Source organism: Numida meleagris, chromosome 2 (genome assembly GCF_002078875.1).
Source record: "Numida meleagris isolate 19003 breed g44 Domestic line chromosome 2, NumMel1.0, whole genome shotgun sequence".
Classification (NCBI taxonomy): domain Eukaryota; kingdom Metazoa; phylum Chordata; class Aves; order Galliformes; family Numididae; genus Numida; species Numida meleagris.
The window spans coordinates 114,331,364-114,349,620 of NC_034410.1; the positions used below are offsets into that span (position 1 = coordinate 114,331,364).

At 36.9% G+C, this 18,257-nt stretch overlaps 1 protein-coding gene across 6 annotated transcripts in view; it reads left to right on the forward strand.

Annotated features, from left to right (window-relative positions):
• Positions 1–18,257, forward strand: part of PREX2 (phosphatidylinositol-3,4,5-trisphosphate dependent Rac exchange factor 2) — a 181,448-nt gene that overhangs the window by 61,415 nt on the left and 101,776 nt on the right. For all 6 annotated transcript variants that reach the window (XM_021387325.1, XM_021387326.1, XM_021387327.1 and 3 more), the window contains 3 exons: positions 7,320–7,453; positions 10,314–10,417; positions 15,706–15,855. In XM_021387325.1, coding sequence (XP_021243000.1) covers positions 7,320–7,453; positions 10,314–10,417; positions 15,706–15,855 — 388 coding nt within the window. The remainder of the gene's footprint in view (positions 1–7,319; positions 7,454–10,313; positions 10,418–15,705; positions 15,856–18,257) is intronic.

An 18,257-nucleotide genomic window follows, 5' to 3' on the forward strand; every position in this document is an offset into this window, starting at 1 on the left:
TAAGTGTCTCCCTGCTTTCAAGAAGGGTTCAGGAGAAAAGCCACTATTTGAAAGAATAAAAATTACTATGAATTAAGAAAACCATAAATGGTGTCCACAATACTGCGAAATTATTTTCTGTCTGCTCCATGTGAAATCTTCTGATCTATGGAGGCAAAACCTTTGTTTGTTTTCGAGTAGTATGGAAAGATTTGATTTATTCTAAATATGGATTCAACAACAGATTTTACTTTAGTCAAAATTCTTCCTGTATCTTCGGTACACTATAGGATATGAAACATATAACTTAGAGTATTTTCCCTTCTCATGTGTGGCAACATCTTCAAGAGCAGCTCTTCCATTGCTGTAATTAGGGTAGGTATAATTTAGGTGAGAATAGTCTTCTCGTGCCAGACCTTAGGGCATGATAGTCTTGCTTCAGAACTGCCACTGTAACACATTCCATGAAAATTCACTGTGCTGTGAGAAGAGGGATTCTAGCAAGTACAAAAGCTTTGTAATTCCTGATCTCTATTCAGTCAAACCTTTCTATGTAACTGCATTTAGTTATAGTACTTAGTCTCAAAACAAAGCAGTCCATTAGATATGAATGATAAATGACATGGAATGCATACTCGTGCCATGATATTGTTCACAGGATTTTGAAAAAGGACTTAAATAAAGCTTTAAGTGTTATTATTGAGAGGTATATCTTACATGAAAGTAGTAAATATCTTAACAGCTGCTTGTTTAGACATCATAAAAATAAGTTTCTTCTTTGTAATTAGCTTGACCTTGCTGTCATCAGCTATATCTTAAAAAGATTAGGGCATGTCAACATTAAAATGCATGTTAATTTTGCAATGACATCATGGAAGAGGCAACATCTAGCTAAATGGCAAGTTAAACAGTTATGTCACTAATATTTTAAGGTAAGGGAAACTTGTTAAGTCCTTATTGCCTATCGCTGATTTTATTCCTTCTATTACCAGTTTTTCAGTTAGGTATTCTACTGTAATTATTAAGTTCCTCTACTTGCTTTTGGTGCCTTAATTGTTATGTTTATGTCAACTACATCTTAATGAGCACACTCAAGTACAAAGTTACAGTATGATTAATTCAGTGCATTATTAGTCACGTAAGTTGGTTAAGAACTATTATCAAACCTCTAACCCTGAAAAGCAAATCCACTTTCTTGCATTTATCTTTTTCTGGCTCCTTAAGACCTACAGTAGTAAATATGTTTGCTGTCGGAAATACATTAATGAGCAAAGGTAGTGATATGGACAGAAGCATGCAAAACATAGACTTACTCTGTCTCTGCTCACAATATGTTCTGTGAACTGTAACATAGTAATTTCCTTCCAACATTGATTTTCTTCACCTAGATTTAATTTTAGAATTTCACTTGTGTTTGAACTCTGAAAGAGTCCCATTGTCTTAAAATAGTCTGTTTTCAGAACAGTTATGTGGTATTTACTGTAGCTGAACTGATCAGGTTTGATGTTATCATATGGCAACCACAGGGTGCCCAATCTGGCAAAATTGTCTTGGTCTTACTATGCACATCCTTTGCAAGTATGAAATATGTTTAAGCCTTGAAATGGTAAGAATTCCAGAGTATTCATAAGAACTAGTAATGTTTTGAATGAATGCAAAAAACAACTATGAAAACTCTCTAAATGCAATGTATGAAAGTGGATTTAATTAAATAAACATCTGGTTTTCTGCATAGCCTAAAAATAAAGAGGAAACTTGTTGGAGATTTCCTTCCAGAAGGAAATGCTTAGCGCATTGCCTGGCCCAACTAGAAGGGAAGGGGGGGGGGGGGGGAGGAGACTATTTTTAGAATCTGATCAAAGCATGGCTTGAATTCCTATACATAAGTGTCATAAAATGAAGCTTGTATTTGTTATAACAAAAATACAGATTCATGGAAAAATGGAACATCTGCTTCAAGAAAGGGAATTAAATGAGAAAGTCATTATACTCAAAATTTTCTAAGTGGTTAAATTTATTAGCCTGAATCCAGAACTTGTGTAGGTGGCTGTCTCAGCTGGAGGATGGCTCAGCAGCTGAAGGAGCCTGCCAGTAAAATTTGCGTGGATGTTTCAGTGACAGAAGAAGAAATAAAATTGTTGCATTTGTTGTAAGATGGAACCAGAACAACCCAGTGTGAGTCACAGGCCAACTTAGTAACGATAGTATGGGATATTATGTCTCATTATATGATCAAATAGTATTTTAACAGAGATTTCTGTTTTAAACTCCATAAGTTTTAGCCCTTTTTCCTAGTTTACTTCTATTTCCTATGCATGCATGCAAGTACTGAAATGTAAGTTAATAAGTACAGTTTTTGACCTTTATAGAATCATAGAATCATAGAATTAAGAAGGTTGGAAAAGAGCTACAAAATCATCCAGTCTAACCATCCACCTACCACCAATATAACCCCACTAAACCATGTCTCTCAACACAATGACTAAACATTTCTTGAACACCTCCGGGGTTGGTGATTCTACCACCTCCCTGGGCAGCCCATTCCAGTGCCTGACCACTCTTTCAGAAAAGTAGTATTTTCTAATGTCCAGCCTGAATCTCTCCTGGCGCAACTTGAAGCCATTGCCCCTCATCCTGTCACTAGTTACAAGAGAGAAGAGGCTGACCCGCTCACTACAACCTCCCTTCAGGTAGTTGTAGAGAGAGATAAGGTCACCTCTGAGCCTCCTCTTCTCCAGACCGAACAATCAATGTATTTTGTGACTTAAGGATAAGGGGAATCTTGTTTTAAATTTCTTGCATATAGTCTTTCTCCTTCCAATGTATTTTAGTTTGTTTATTTTGTGTTAAGTACTACTCTAAAGAAATATATTTGGGGTCTTCAATGACTCAGTAAGAAAGATGAAGGACAAACTAGATTACAAGAATTCTGGTTTCACTGAAAATATCCCATCAGCTTTAATTGCAGGTACTTTATATAGAAACATGAATTGTAGTATAGGAGCAGTGCTACATTGAGCAGCAGTATGATCTTCACTTGCAAGTGATGAGTATATATAAATGTTTTCATGAAAACTTTAAAAAAGCAAATTATTTTTCACATTCAAATTGCTCACATTTAAGATTTCCTTGGTACTTTGAATTCAAACATTTAATGAAAACATGTTTGCCTCAGAGGAACTTGGCAACATTTGTTCCAAAAGTATGTTCAGTTTTAGCTGTAGAGTCGGTAGCCTCTCCTGCTTATGGGACAAGGGTGTCTTCTCACTTGTTGTTGTAGCCTTGAACTTGGCCTGTGAGAGGGACAGCTCAGAGCTGGATAAATGAGTTATCCTAATGACCTGGGTATAAACTGTAGTTTGGGCATTCCTGCTGTAACCCAGTGTTTGAAGTGTAGATATATCCTTCATGAAAAGGTTTCTATAGCTTTCATTCCTCCTTTGAATTGTGTGATAGATATGCTTTTCCTTTGTGCAGCCCATCCTATCCTTCTTTGGGATGTTATTGTGTCTTGGGGATGCTGTGGAGAGGAGTGCTTACCTCAGATTGTTATGGTTTTGTGATTTTTGTTGTCAGTATTCCACATCATTACATCATATAAGGTGCGGGCAGTTCAAGAGTTAATTCCCTGGTTACCGCAAACTGCCTTTTTTGGTGTGGCCCTCCGAGGGGGAGGGGAGGAGGTGCACTCCCCAGGGGTCTTTGTGTTGGAGGGGGTGGTAAAGCCGCCTGGGAGATGCAGGGTCTGTTCCTTTCTGCCCAGCGGAGAAAGCACGTGGTCTTCCTGCAGTTTACTGTGTAAGATTTTCAGCCTGTAAACTCTCTGTTATAATTCTACTAGCCTCATTTTTGATATATTTAGTAAAATTAGTTGTTCCTCCTCAGATTGGTGCCGCTGTTTTTTTTGTGTTAGATCCGCCTACGAGTCCCCTGCCTTTCCCCTCTTCCCTTTGTTTCCCCAGGTTGCGGCTCCACGGCTTCCCTGCCGCTTTAGCCGCCGGACCGCCCGTGGCCGGCCCCTACCCGCCGACAATTTTTTTTTTTTCCCCTCCCTCTTTCCTCGTTTTTTTTTTTCTTTCAGGCCTGTCCCCCTTGTCACAGACGCAGACCCTTAGATAATACCGTGACACAGATACAGAATCAGCATTACTTTCACATAATACACCCTTCCTCTTCTGTCCCTTTCAGCTCTGTTCCCATCCAAAATCTAGGAGCAGGCTGACCCTCACAGTGTTGAACACATAAGACATGGTGGAGGGAGCAGAAGGAGGGATATTTCTGCACTGACAGTGTTAGGTAGGAGAGCGAGATGTGACTTCTGATCCTGTTATCTTATTCCCTTGGACTTCAGGAAATGCAACAGTAATAACAAAATTCACTGACCTGCAGCCACACCAGCATGTGTTGTGATCTTGTCAAAAGGTATAGGATAAGTGAACATTGTTCAGTATTTGGAAGGGAGGTCTCTAAGGGAAAAAAGTACCTCTAGAATGTTTTCATCATCTAGCAGTTTGTATTAGAAGAAGAGGAAAATGAAGAAGAAAATAATAGCAAAGTATAATAATGTGATTCAGATAATACTGTCGTATTGCAGTGTTAAACTTGAATCATAAATGAGGCAAATCTTGGGAACTGAGGTAACCTGAATCAGTACAGATTTTAACATATGTATAAACTGTGGTATTTTAAGTCATGATTCTGGCATAGTAGCAGAACTTGCTAGGGCCGATGGGAAAAGGTTAAATTTTTGTGCAGTGAAAATGAATCTTTCAATAAAAAGAGATGAAATAATTTCATTAAATAGCTTCTCTGCGAAAAATACACTGTTTTGTAGAAAACTGAAACTGCTAATACAGTTTTGAAGCCGTAAAATTTTTTTTGGTGCTCAGATAAAAATGATAATTTTCCAGGAAAGATGGAATTCTCTGTAAAAACAAGGAAACAAAGAAAAACATTAAAAAAAACCAAACACACACACACAAAGACCCCAACAAACAGCAACACAAAACCCAGACTTTAAAGTCAAATTCCAACAAATTTTAAAAGCAGGATATTGGTTACTCTTAATAATATATAAACGCAATGAAATAGAATGGGAAGTAATAACCTACTTTTCTGTAGTTATTAGCAAGAATTAAGTACTGTCTAATTTATGCTTAATTTACATTTTTGAGTGTGCTTTTAAGGTGCTTCAGTGTTTGGTTTCAAATAAAACTGTAAAAATAATTTGCCAGCGTCTGGTGCTTATTCTCTCTTAAGAAAGGAAGTATGGCCTCGCAGCTACAGATGACATTCATTTTGCCTCATTTTATCCTAAATAGAAACAAGAGCAGTTAGTTAGCTCTGATACTGAAGTTTCTTGATTTACAGAGCTGAACTGTAGTGTTCCACTGTTATAATTGTGCAATCTCTCTTATCTCTGTAAACAGCCTGTTTTCCCCTTAGAGCAGAGTCTGAGCTATTGCTCAATATTCAGAGCTGTGATGTACAAAGGATGAATGGTAAGATGAGCTGAGAGCAGAACCCATGATTGCTTCCTGGTTCTTAATTGAGTGCATTTTTTTTGTGGGCTGCTGTGATTAGATCAAGAAGAGGAAGTAACTACAGCTATTGCAAGTAGAAATCATTCAGAACATGTGCGGACGGAAGGAAAATCCTGGCTTTTGCAGTTTTTTCAAGTTGAATATTGACTTCTTAAAATTAGGAAAGTCCTTGAGTCAAGGCTGTATGTTTAGGTGCAGCCAGATGCGTAATTATTGATAGGACAGCATGGCCTGATGTAGCACAGGGACAGAAGCTCTGTCCCTCAGGAACATGGATTTGTATGGCAGTCAATAAGAGTATATGCTGTGTCCTGCACTTGAGTCATGCCACCACCATGAAGCTGCATAGATTTGGGGAAGAATTGCTGGAAAATTGCTCAACAGAAAAGGACCTAGGGATGCTTGCTGACAGCCAGCTGAACACGAGCTAGCAGTGTGCCCACGTGGCCAAGAAGGCCAGTGGCATCCTCATTTGTGTCTGAAACTGTGTGGCCACCAGGACTAAGGAAGTGGTTTTCCCCTTGCACTTGGCACTGGATAGACTACACTTCAAGTACTGTGTTCAGTTTTGGGCCCCTCACTAGAAGAAAAATATTGAGTTGCTGGCACATGCTCAGAGAAGAGCAACAAAGCTGGTGAAGGGAATAGAGAAGTAGACATATTGAGGAGTGGCTGAAGGAACTGGACTTGTTTAGTCTGAAGAAAAGGAGGCTCAGTGGAGACATCATTGTTCTCTACAGGAACTTGAAAGGAGATTTTACGATGGTGGAGTTTGGTCTCTTTTCTCTGCTGATAAGTGATAGGACCTGAGAAAATGGCCTCATGTTTTGCCAGGAGAGGTTTAGACTGGATATGAGGAGGAATTTCTTCATGGAGAAAGTGAAGAAACCCTTGGAACAGTCATTGGAACTGACTGCACAGGGAAGTGGTGGAGTCTCAGTTTTTGGAAATATTTTGAAATGTGTGGATATGGCACTTAGAGATGTGGTGTAGTGGTGGACTCGTTAGTGCTAGGTTGGTATTTGGATTTGGTGTCCTTAATGGTCTTTTCCAACCTAAATGTTTGTATGAGTCTATGATTTTTGTAATAGCGAAGAACAACTGGAATTCAAGGCAGGCTTCCTCAAGAGGTTAGTTTGTCTTTATAGGGTGTTGAAATGCTAAGAATTTTTCCTAGAAATATTTGTGGAAAAATGTTATTCCTTGTTAGAGTTGCTGCTTCTTCATTAACCTTTTTGAAAATGCCTGCCTTCTTTTCAAATAGAAGGATGATTTGCCTGAAGCAAAATGAGGAAATTGCATCCCAAATGTACAAAGATTAGCAAAATTCTCCTAGACAATCTTAATTGTATATGCTGCTGTTAAATTTGCTTGAATTTTAAATGTTACTGATTTTTGTTTTGAGTATAGCTCAGTTTAGTGTGGAAGTATATATATACTTAGTGATGTTTAAGTTCAAAGTTACCTTAGCTTTCCAGTTCATCTTGGCTTACATTATGTGTATCAAAGCCCCATTTTCAAACATTTCTTAATAAATATTAAAGTTACTGAGATGTCTTGGCCTGATTTCAACTGTAAACGTTCAAAAAAGGACCAAACCATTCCTCTAGTTACTAGATGAACACAAAGCTAATGTTAAGCATCATTAAGTAAATGCTAAAAAATATTGGTTACAAGGTAATACATTACCATGTGTATTAATCTTGGAGAATTGTTACAGTTGTGTGTATAAGAGATGTTGTCCTTTCTTGCTGTAGAATTCACAGAAAAAAATGATCTCTTTCCCATTATCTTCAGGGGTCCAACATCACTGACACATGCACAGAAATGCTGCGAAGTGGACTACTTCTGAAAATCTCAGCAGGAAATATTCAAGAGCGGATATTTTTTCTCTTTGATAACCTTTTGGTATACTGCAAAAAAAAACACAGGTAGGCAATTCACCTATATTTTGAAAAATCATTTGTGCTTTTTCTCGCAGTAGAACTAGTTCTTCGTATGCTTTTTCCTAATATTTGAACACCAAAATGCTTGCTGTGATTAATTGCAGTGTACACTTCAGCATTTTCAGAGGAGACCTATCATCCAGAGAGAGGTGTATTTAATTCAAAACATTGAAAAAGTTTTGCAGGAGTACAGAAACCAAATGGTGATGTACAGAGAGAAAGAATCTGTTTCATCAGACTTTCACAACAGGTTCTATGTGATGGTCCCACTCTCTTGTAGGAAGGGTAAACAGTTTGAATTTTTAGTTGAAGCACATAGTATAGTAGCTTATGCTATAAAATAAGTCTCTACATATTTTAAGTGTTTCAAGCCTTTGTACCTCCAATCAGGGAAAAGAACCAGAACACTACTTGGTATATTGCAAAGAACAATTCTGTAGTTCAGCAACAATGTTCTACAGTTAACATTCACTCAGTACTCTTACACATCTGCAAAATAAAGGTTCTGTGTACAGGCATTCCTCTAGAAAATGTTTGAGTTTGTCTGTTTGCTGCAAAAACTGCTTTGAGTAGCCAATGAGTACGCATACTTCTAGATGGACCCTTGGTGGCTCCTTTGATACAAGATAGAGCTTAGGAATTCTCTCTAATTCTGCAGCCAAATACAATTCTTTGCTACTGATAATAGAGACCAGAACTCTAGTGTGTGCACCACAGTGTTCATGTGTTGCATAGTACAGTAATGACCTCAGAATGCTTCAAAACACAATATGATAAATATATACAACTAGTCCATGGAAATTTGTGCATAAAGTGCATGAATCTAAAACCAATATTTAAGTGATACTTAAAAATTTTGCTAACAACCTTTGTTGTCTTATATGGTGTATATTTTTTATTTGTATTCTTCACATTAATTTTTGCATAGAACTTATCAGGGCAAGAATTTTGTACTCATATTCATTCTACTCTATACTTCTGTACCAAATATTTTATAGTCCTATAACATAAAAGCATCTGGCTAAAGGATGGATATCCCTTTTCTCTCCTTAGGTGCTAATTATAGTCTTTTGCTTAGATGTAGCACCTGTACAGCTTCTTCCTGAACTAATATGTGGAGAAGATGTTCTCATCAGTACACAGTTGGCAAAGCAGAAAATGGTAGTAGTGCAAAGTTTCCATGGTCCCTTCTGATCAAGAATGTCCTATGAGGAACTCTCTAAATTATAAAGTTGCTCAGCTTGTTCAAAAGAGTCATTTATACTTAATTAGATATAGTGCATCAGTCCTTTAAGTTTTAACTTTTGCTTATATTATAGATACTTGAAACAGTTGAGTATGAACCATTTAAGAACCTCTTGTTTTTTGCTATATTTAATGTTGACTAATTAATTTGTGGATTTTAAACTGCTAGAACTACTGTTCTACTGTAAAACCATGCTCTTTCAATTTTTAATTGTGCTGTATTTTGTTGTTGTTCCATTATAATTAAGTTACCGATCATTTAGAACCTTCTTCCTCAACCACCACTATATTATATATTTTTTTGACCCAGTTTCGAGATAAAATGCAATATTGGATGAAAACCTCAAAATGTGAAATGTCAGTGACTTCTTTAGTTTTGTACAGTCATGTCCTACGCATCTTTGGCTGGTGCCACGTCTGTACACAAGTATAACTCAATTTAGAACACACTTTCAGAGTATTTGAGCAACAGTTAGGTGGGAAATGATTATATGCCAGCAAGGTACTTTGTGTATTGATTGGCAAGTAGGCGAAGAGGATGTTCTTCACAGGAGGCTTGTATTTTGAAAATTTTTTTAAGTCCTTTTTTTTTTTTTATAATTCAAGATATTTTATATCATTTTTGAACATTCTTTTCAGCATAGTTGTATAAACATGGATAATTAAGCTTTGGTTTCATGGATACAAATGTCTCTAAGGTCATTAGATTTAGCTCACTTGGGAGAAAAAAACATACTGAACCCTTATGCTTGATGCTGTTTTTTAAAAGAAATCATTCAATTTTTGAGTAAGAAACTTAAACTGTAGTAGAGCTACACACTAGAATGTAATGACTGAAAAACGCATTATTTTCTGAGAATTAGTATCTCTCTGGAGTGAGCTAAGGTCAGAATGATCATTAATTATTGGAAACCGACCTTTGTTTGAATACAGTATTAATTATTGGTATGGGCTGAAATGGACAGAAGATCACCTCTGGTTTATCTTACATAGGAAAAGCTGCCTAGGACTGGGAGTCTCAGAAAGCCTTTACTTCAGTAGGTGTGGAGTTATACCAATGCCTGCACAAAATTTCAGCGTTTCTTAATTACAATATGTGAATAAGTCTTATGTGAGAAAAAATGTCTTCATTGTTCTTCCAAGCATAAGCTTCACAAATGAGGCTAATGTGTATAAGGACAAGATTTACATCTACAGGTGTTATTTTATTTTCTCTGTCATGTTACCCTTGTTTTGAATTTCTTGACAAGTGTAAGGAGGCTAAACAAGCCAGGAGGAAACATTCTCCCATGCTGTATTTTGTCTTTATTGACAGAGAGTAGCTTGTAAGTATCAAGGCATTGGAATAGGACATTTAGTATGAGACTTCGCTTACAACATCTCTTGTCACCTACCAGTTTGTATCTAAGTCTGGTCAGAGGTAGCATTTTGCTTTAACATCAGGAGTGTCCCATTCAGAAATGGTTTCCACAGTTCAGTAGCATGGGTACAAGTGGGCTGTGACACTTTCAGTTGTCTTTAAATGCTACATGTACAAGTTGCACTGCAGAAACAAAGCACAAGGTTGTGGGTGACTGCTCATCTGCTCCTCTTTTATCAGGCGATTGAAGAACAGCAAAGCATCTACAGATGGCCATCGTTACCTCTTTCGTGGCAGAATAAACACAGAAGTGATGGAAGTAGAGAATGTAGATGATGGAACAGGTGAGTATGTATTTGTGCTGCTAATTTACAGAGTACTCTATCATGGTGCTGAAATCAAATGAAGGTTCACAATTCCTTTGAAAATAAAAAGTGAATAAGAAGCCACTTCAAAAGAGCAATCTGTTCTTACCAAAACTCTGCTTCTGTGACACATCATTGCTTTCATACTTAATTAACTGAGCAGTCATAGATGACTTTTACACTAGTGTGAACAGAATAATAAAATAGGGTAACATTTATTGCTCAACTGGAATCATATGTTTAACTTTACAGCATTACAGTTTTACTAAATTGTATCCCTAGGTATGTGATGTATTTGTAGTAGGAAATGATGAATTTGTAAGGTGTTTGAGGAAAAGAAAAGAGTTTTTCATAATATTTTTAGGGACATAATAAAATAGGAGGCATTACTTTTGAAGCAGCCCTAGTATATATATATTCAATGTTTGTATGACTTGTATTGGGTTTCTAGTTTTCTCTTCTACTTTACTTTGCAGTTTTCTATGACTTCAAAAGTTCTTTTCTAGAGGAAACCAATTAACTGTCCCTTTCTTAGTTGGCATCACTTTAATTATAACTCTTGACATTGCTGGGACCACATAAGCTTTTATCCACCATCTTCTTCCTGATGAATATTCTAAGAACTTTGTAATACATTGTTTCATTGTTTCCAATTCCATGTATTGCCATGCTTTAAGCAATTTCTTCTGTTGCCTTTAGTGAAGATTTCTTCCTTTCTCCATGTTCAAGACATGTGTTTCTCAAGGCTTCCGTACTTGATCTTGTTTACGCTGTCCTTTTATTTCCTGTGCATTCGTTTTCTTCCTCAGTGAATTTTCAAGCACAAATTATCCCCCTCTCTTTTCCAGACACCAGTAGCCTAATTTCCTCCATCAACAGGAAATCTTGCTACCTTACCCATTTCCTATAGCCTTGCATACAGTACTGAAGGCCATCTTCCTTCCTTCCCTCTTCCTCTCCTGAGCCGTTTCAAATCTTGTTGCTTTGATGTATGCAACATTTCTAAAACCTGTTCTCCTTTCTTCACTTCAGAAACATGAGTTAATGGTTTGATTATTTTATTTTGTGTATTGTTCTCGCCTTTTTTTCCTCAACATCCCCAACTTTCCCGCCTTCACCATTTCTATTTGTCCAGTATCCTAGAAGAGTATTTTCTTGTAATTTTTCTTCTTTCTATGGCTCTCTTTGAAATATGGACCTATCTGTCATTTCCCTGGCCTGTGGCAGCTTTCCTTCCTTTTCTTGCTTCCTATCACTTTTTTTTTTTTTTTTAAATAAACTTGTTTTCTTCCTTGTAGTCAGAAGTCCCTCTCCTTGTGCTGGTACTTCTGTCAATCCTATCACGATGCTCTTCTTTAATCTTCCTCTGTCTTATTTTCTGTACTGTTCTCATTTGTTGCACCCAGATGTCTTGTTTCTCATCCCCTTTAGTCATCCACATTTGAACTGTAACCCTGTAGTATTTTATTGCATTCTTTTTGCCTTATCTTGTTCTCAAGTGTAGCAGTTTGTTCTTTTGAGCCTTGTTTATATTAGCTTTGCAAGTGAATGTTTCTTGTATTATTTTCTTCTCCTTAATAATCTATTATCCATCGTTCTCCATAATTCTAATTACAGAGTGCAAGCTCTTAGGGGCATAGTGCTTTTATTTTCATAGCTGTACATGACTCTTTCTCATGTATTCTTCATGTGGCTTTTGTAAGCATTAAAGACTTTTGAGTCTAGATGATACTTCCCCAGATCTTTACTGCAGATTTTGGGATCATCTGTTCTCTTAGTATAAAGAACCATAGTGCTCCAGGGAACTGGATAACTGAGTGTGTTTGCTTTCAGCATTGGTAGTGTAGGAGTGTAGTCTTTACTGTTGATAAACAGATGAAAAGAAATAGGAAAACAGATTCCTGCTGCGGTTTATTGTCATGCTAATGACGTGCCTACAAAAATTAACAAAGGTTTTTCTTGACTGAGCAGTACAGTTGGTGGAAGCTTTCTCTCCTTATTTCCTTCTCTCTTCCTCTCTTTCCTTCCTTTTCAACATCATGAAGCACTCTGTTTTCTTTGCTCAGTTTTTAGCATTCAGAGGGAAGTACATTTTTAAAGGCTTTCACACATCATAATGAATGTTATTTAGTTTACGAAGACAAGCACTTGATGCTTAGGAAATACCAGATTTATGTTTTCTTATGTTAGTTCTGTCTTGAAATAAAGCATGAAACAGAAAAATCACTGTGTGATAGTAGTAACCAGAGATTGCAAGAAAAAATCTGTAAGGAAGAGGAAGGGAACTCCAGCAAATATGTTTGGTGTTTCTGAGCACTTGTGCTCCTGAGAGGCTGAACACTGTGAAACACAGAAGTGCTTTAATATAGATTTTTTTTTGAGAAGTCTGTTGCATGTGCCACTAACAAATTGCTTGATATGCATCTCAAGGGCTTGTGTGTTGAATTTTGTACAAAATATGTTACCGTTCAAATTGCAAGCTTGAATGTATTGCTGTGTATCATTAGATGATGTCATCTTTCATCACCTTTTTTTTTGTGAAGATAGAAGCTTAATGAATTGTTTAGCATGCTCCTTTAGACTTTGGATGGATCATCTTCAAGTCTTATGCTATTCTCTCTGCTCTAACCAGGATGTCCGATTTGCAAATCCTTTGCTTAGCCTGAGTGGCAGATGTGATTGCTTTGCTGTGAAGTGTGCGTGTTTCCTGTGCAGCTGGCCCATCAGAACATGCATACCTCCTGTCTGGCCAGCCAGGCAGCAAGTGTGCAGCTCTCAATCAGATTCTGTCCAACAGACTGTCCAAAATCAGCAAGAGTTTATATGGAATGGTAGCAGAATGCTGAAATGCCATTAAGATGACTTCAGTAGATGTACTGGGGAGGACATGCAGCTTAGGGGCTTATAGTTGTGGGGAACACATGGAGCAAAAGGGTAAAGGGGTATTGCAGTTCAAAGCAGAGATCAAAGTCAGGCTGGACACCATAGTAGTGGGTTATTATTGCAAAATTTGGTGACAGCTACCAGTTTTCATCCACCTTTTCATTGCCAGCAGGCAGTCAGCATAGGCAGTCTTAGCATCCAACTAGGTGTTCGGGCTTTTCAGAGAGTTCTGTGATTTTTAAGGGTATGAGATAAATCTGTTATCAAACTGCCAGCACTTGGGGTCCTACAGTTACAGAACTTTAGAGGCAGTGCAAACTGTATATTTAAAATGCCAGTCTGTACACTGAGATATTCAAGGAGCTGGATGAGCCAAATTTTCTGAATTAAACTCTTAAGTTAACATCGAAATTCAGTTCACAGTGAAATGTAGGTATCTAAATCTGTGTTTTTGACTGCTTTTCTACACACAGTTTTAATTGCTATGTTAGAGATCACAATATTTCCCTGCGAAACAAAGGTGTTGTGATGACTGATGCATAGTGAAAAAAGATCACAGGAAAAATATCACCCTGTAGTTTTATACACATTTACCTACAACTTAAAAGTGAATAAACAAAAAGTTGCAACTAATGCCTAATTGCTAGATTTTTAAGTCCATACAAGAATAATACAGAGGTACGTGAAGTTTCCTTCCTCCAGCAGCTCTCCAACCTCTGTTCTTTGGAAGATTGCAGCCTCTTAACTGATAGCTTCTGTCTGAGACTTCTTTATTTTCTCTGACTTTTGACTCTGGTTTTCTGAGGGTGCATAAATAATATGATGGTTAGCTTTAAAGAATCAGATCAGTGTTTTTAAAGAGGCAAAGGATATTATGCATAGGTTTTGTGAATAAAAATGTAGTACAAAGGTAAGCAGTATAAAATATGGTATAGTAAAAATAAATTCAGTTTCTTTTCCGTCATACACTTGCTTGCGCTTTCTTCCACTCTTTTGAGTAATAGAAAATTTTGTTGAGTTAGAAATCAGCCATCAGTCTCATAATTTTCTAGTAGTTCCTGACGTTTCCCAGCCCACTGTAGACAGCTTGGCTGCTTTCCATCTAATTAAAATGCAGAGTTATTGAAAGGATACTAGCATGTCTGCTGAGATTTATGATAAATTGTAGCAAGCATTTCAGCAAGGGTTTCAGTTTCAGAAAATCCCATCTCATTATAGAAAACAGGGCTGAATTATGAAAAAGTATTTACAGAGTAAAGAGGTCTGTAGTTGTTAGAGTAGTTCAGGGCTGGCCCCAGGGCTTTCTTGCTTCTTAATGAAAGTTTATGGTGAGAAAGTTCTGACCTTTGATTTTTGTAATAATTTGTACAATAGTTACTAGTTCAAGTTTTAGTCTATATTTTATTCAAAAAAATTTGTTTGCTATCAGAGGCCGTTTATGCCTCCCAAATTTTGCTTCAGGAGATGTATCTAATCCTGTTCAAGGATGTTCAGGCTGTACAAGGGTGTTAGTTTCAGAGAAGGTCTGCTTAGCAAATTTCTAAATAAGATTTATGGACTAGCATGTTAACATCAAATGTCACGTAAGTTAAGAAAGGGCAGTAAGAGGTTAATTGTCTACTTTTTGTAGCAGAGCATTTTACATGTTAAGAGGCAAAAGCTCAAAATATTTAACAACATTAGCAGCAGTTGTTACCTCTCTCCCATTATGTGCACAGTGAAAATAGGGTGCTTAGGAACCTATTTCAAAAACTGTGCATTTGCTTATAATTGATTTGTATTTTATTGTAGTTTGTGTAAACAAATTGTCTATATATTTCTTTATTCAGATAATACATTTTTACTTATGTATTTTATGTCAAATATTACAAAATTTTATATACAAATATATCAAATAAAACAATTTGTTTATTCTTCAAACCAAAATTGTATTTTCCTCCCCGTGTCTTTATTCCTTTCATAAACTTAATTGTAAATCATGCAACAGAACAGCTCTGAGACATTTAAGGGATGAAACCATAATGCTGCTTTTTATGGAGCTATTTATGACAGTTTAACACAAACAAAAGTACTCTAAGTACAGTGATCTGTTCTTTTAAGAAGACTCTGCTTGTTTTAGTACTGAGTATGTCTTCTTCCATATGCCAGGCAATTCTGTCACATGATAAAAAACATGCTGAGTTGACTAAAAGTTAAAAGTACTGCTCACTAAGGTAGAATAGTTCAGAAACGGCATGGATAACTTTACATTCTTCTTACTCTGTTCTACTTTGTTTTGATTTCCATATCTCATAATTTTATGTATCATGCTAGGAGTTGTTGAGGATTATAAGTATTTATTTTGTAAGAGTTCTTGGTCTTTAAGCCATTTTATCTATTCCCAGCTGACTACCACAGTAGTGGCCACACTGTCATTAATGGCTGGAAGATCCATAACACAGCAAAGAACAAATGGTTTGTATGCATGGCAAAAACTCCTGAAGAGAAGCAAGAATGGCTGGAAGCTATTTTGAAAGAACGAGAGAGACGAAAAGGTAGGTTAATAAACTTCCTTGTGTTGATTTGCCAGAAAGCCATACTGTATTTATATGTTGAGATATAAAACAAAACCAGCTGCTAAGCAAACTTCTGGTATTGGGTTCAGCTGATGGTTTATGAATACTAGCTTGGGAAAAAATAAAATTGTACTGAGAAGGACGTAATGACTCGTATCATGTATTTTCGTTGTGAATGTTATTTTGGAAATGGGGAGATGATTTTGTCCCTGATTTTGCAGCTTATCCTGGACCAGAGTATGTTGTCATAATTTCATTGAAGCCTGAGAATGGTCTGTGATATATGAGGGTCTGTTCTAAATGCCTTTTGGGATCTGTATGCATTTTGTGAATGGAAATTTGAATCACTGAAATGAGGTTTTCTAAGTTTCTTCATGCAGATGATCCAACATGAAATGGTACAAAATATAACCACAACCCCATATTTGATCCGTTCTTAATCAAAGACAGTAAAAAAATCACCATTACAAAACAACTCTTTTGAATCCCTGAACTAAGGTGGAAGAATACTTGGCTTAAATTTGATCCTGTTTTCTAATGTGACTATGAATAACCTTGTGTATTAAAGGTGAGACCCAGCACAAAACAGAAACAGGGAAAGATGATGCATCATCATCTTCTGGAGCTAATTTCATTTGCAAGCTGAAATTCCTAATAAGTAAGGATGTATGGAGCCTTGGTACTGATAGATAGTATGACCTTGTAGTTAGATTTGTGAATCTGTTTCTGGTCTGCGTAGATTTCCTGTGGACTGTTATAGTAGCCATTGTTTTGTGACTCCACTCTAAAGGGAGAATAACAGTATTTCTTCAGTCTTTAAGTCTGAATACTGGATGTTTGTATAACATCTGCCATAGGATTAGAGTTTCAACTAGAGTGTGTGAGAACTGACTAATTAATAGTGCTATTGGGAACTAATAGTGAAAAAGCTAAAACGGTGCCACAGAGTTCTAAAACCTCAACATTTTAGAATATTGAATGAGAAACAGTGTGGTAGAGATGACGTCAAATACAACAAAAAACAAAGGACCTTGTCTGAATCTGGCTAAAAAAGATTTCTAACAAACCCCACTTCGCTTTTGCTAAGTTTTTTGGTTCCTTTAGATGCTTGATACCTTTAGCTAAGAAATACAAAGAGTAAGTAGAAGTGTTTCATGTCATTGTATTCTTTTGCACTGTGTATTATTTCACACTATACTGCTAGCAGAGGTGAGTCTGACCTAAACCTTACCAATCCTGAGGTCAAAAGTAGCCTTCTCAAAGTCAGGAAAGGATTTTAGCATCTTACAATTTGGGGAATTACTCAGCTGCTGGACATCACAAGGCTTTTGCCACTGAGGAGACATCCATGAAAGAAACAGGAAGAGGCTAGAGCAGGAGAGGATTTGGCACACGCTCAGTTTGCAACACAGAATCTTCACAAGTATTTCTTGAATATCTCCATTACTCCATCAACTTATGAATGTATCCATCCCCTCCAGCACAGTTTTTTTTCAAAACATCTGTACAAATACCTATTAAAAAGCAGGATGCATCAACTTCATTGCCAAAAGGTTCTCAAATCTCTCAGAAATAAAATAGATCTGTATTTAGAATTCAGATATTGTCCAAACATTGCTATAAATGCTTTTCCATTCACTGTGACTATAAAGGTGCTTTAATTGTATACTTACTTCATAATTTATAGAGCCTATTTATGCATGTATATATTTATGTGCAATTACACTGAAGTGCAAGTGACTGCACATGTGAGAACAGTGTTTTGTCTCCTTTGTAAGTCAGAAACCAACTAAATCAAACGAGCATGCTTGACAAATCTCCTGAGCTGTGAGTGAGGCTCATGTGAGTAATTGCCTCCTTTACTGCACTGTGTGGCAAGGCTTGCCCATGCATTCCTTCTTAGTGATGCTGTGGACCCCACATCTCACAGAGATCCTCAGATTGCAGTGAACTCTAGACTAGGTAAATACAGAGTGTGGAACATGGAAATACAGCTTGATGTGCCATGTCTTGGGGCTTTCTGGACAATTCAATTTGGGAGACTTGGAGATTCAATGTACTGAGAGAAGCTCAACCTACACTGTTATTTGCAGTCCGTATGGCAGAGGCTGAACAAAAGGGAGAGAATGTCCCAAGTGAAATAGTTCAGCAGAGGTTTCAGTGGTTATTGAATTCATTGTCAGCTAGGACTATGTTATAGATGTATTTTCTTTCTAGGAGAAATAAAGCTGAATTGGAAACTTTTGTTAGGAAGTATTTCTGTGAGTTTTTAGACTTCTGTGTAACCAACAGAGGCGCTCTGAAAGTTAGAAATCTACTTAAATGGTCCTAAGTTTCAAGGCTGATGGTGCTAAGATGACCTGATTCAAACAGTCAGCACA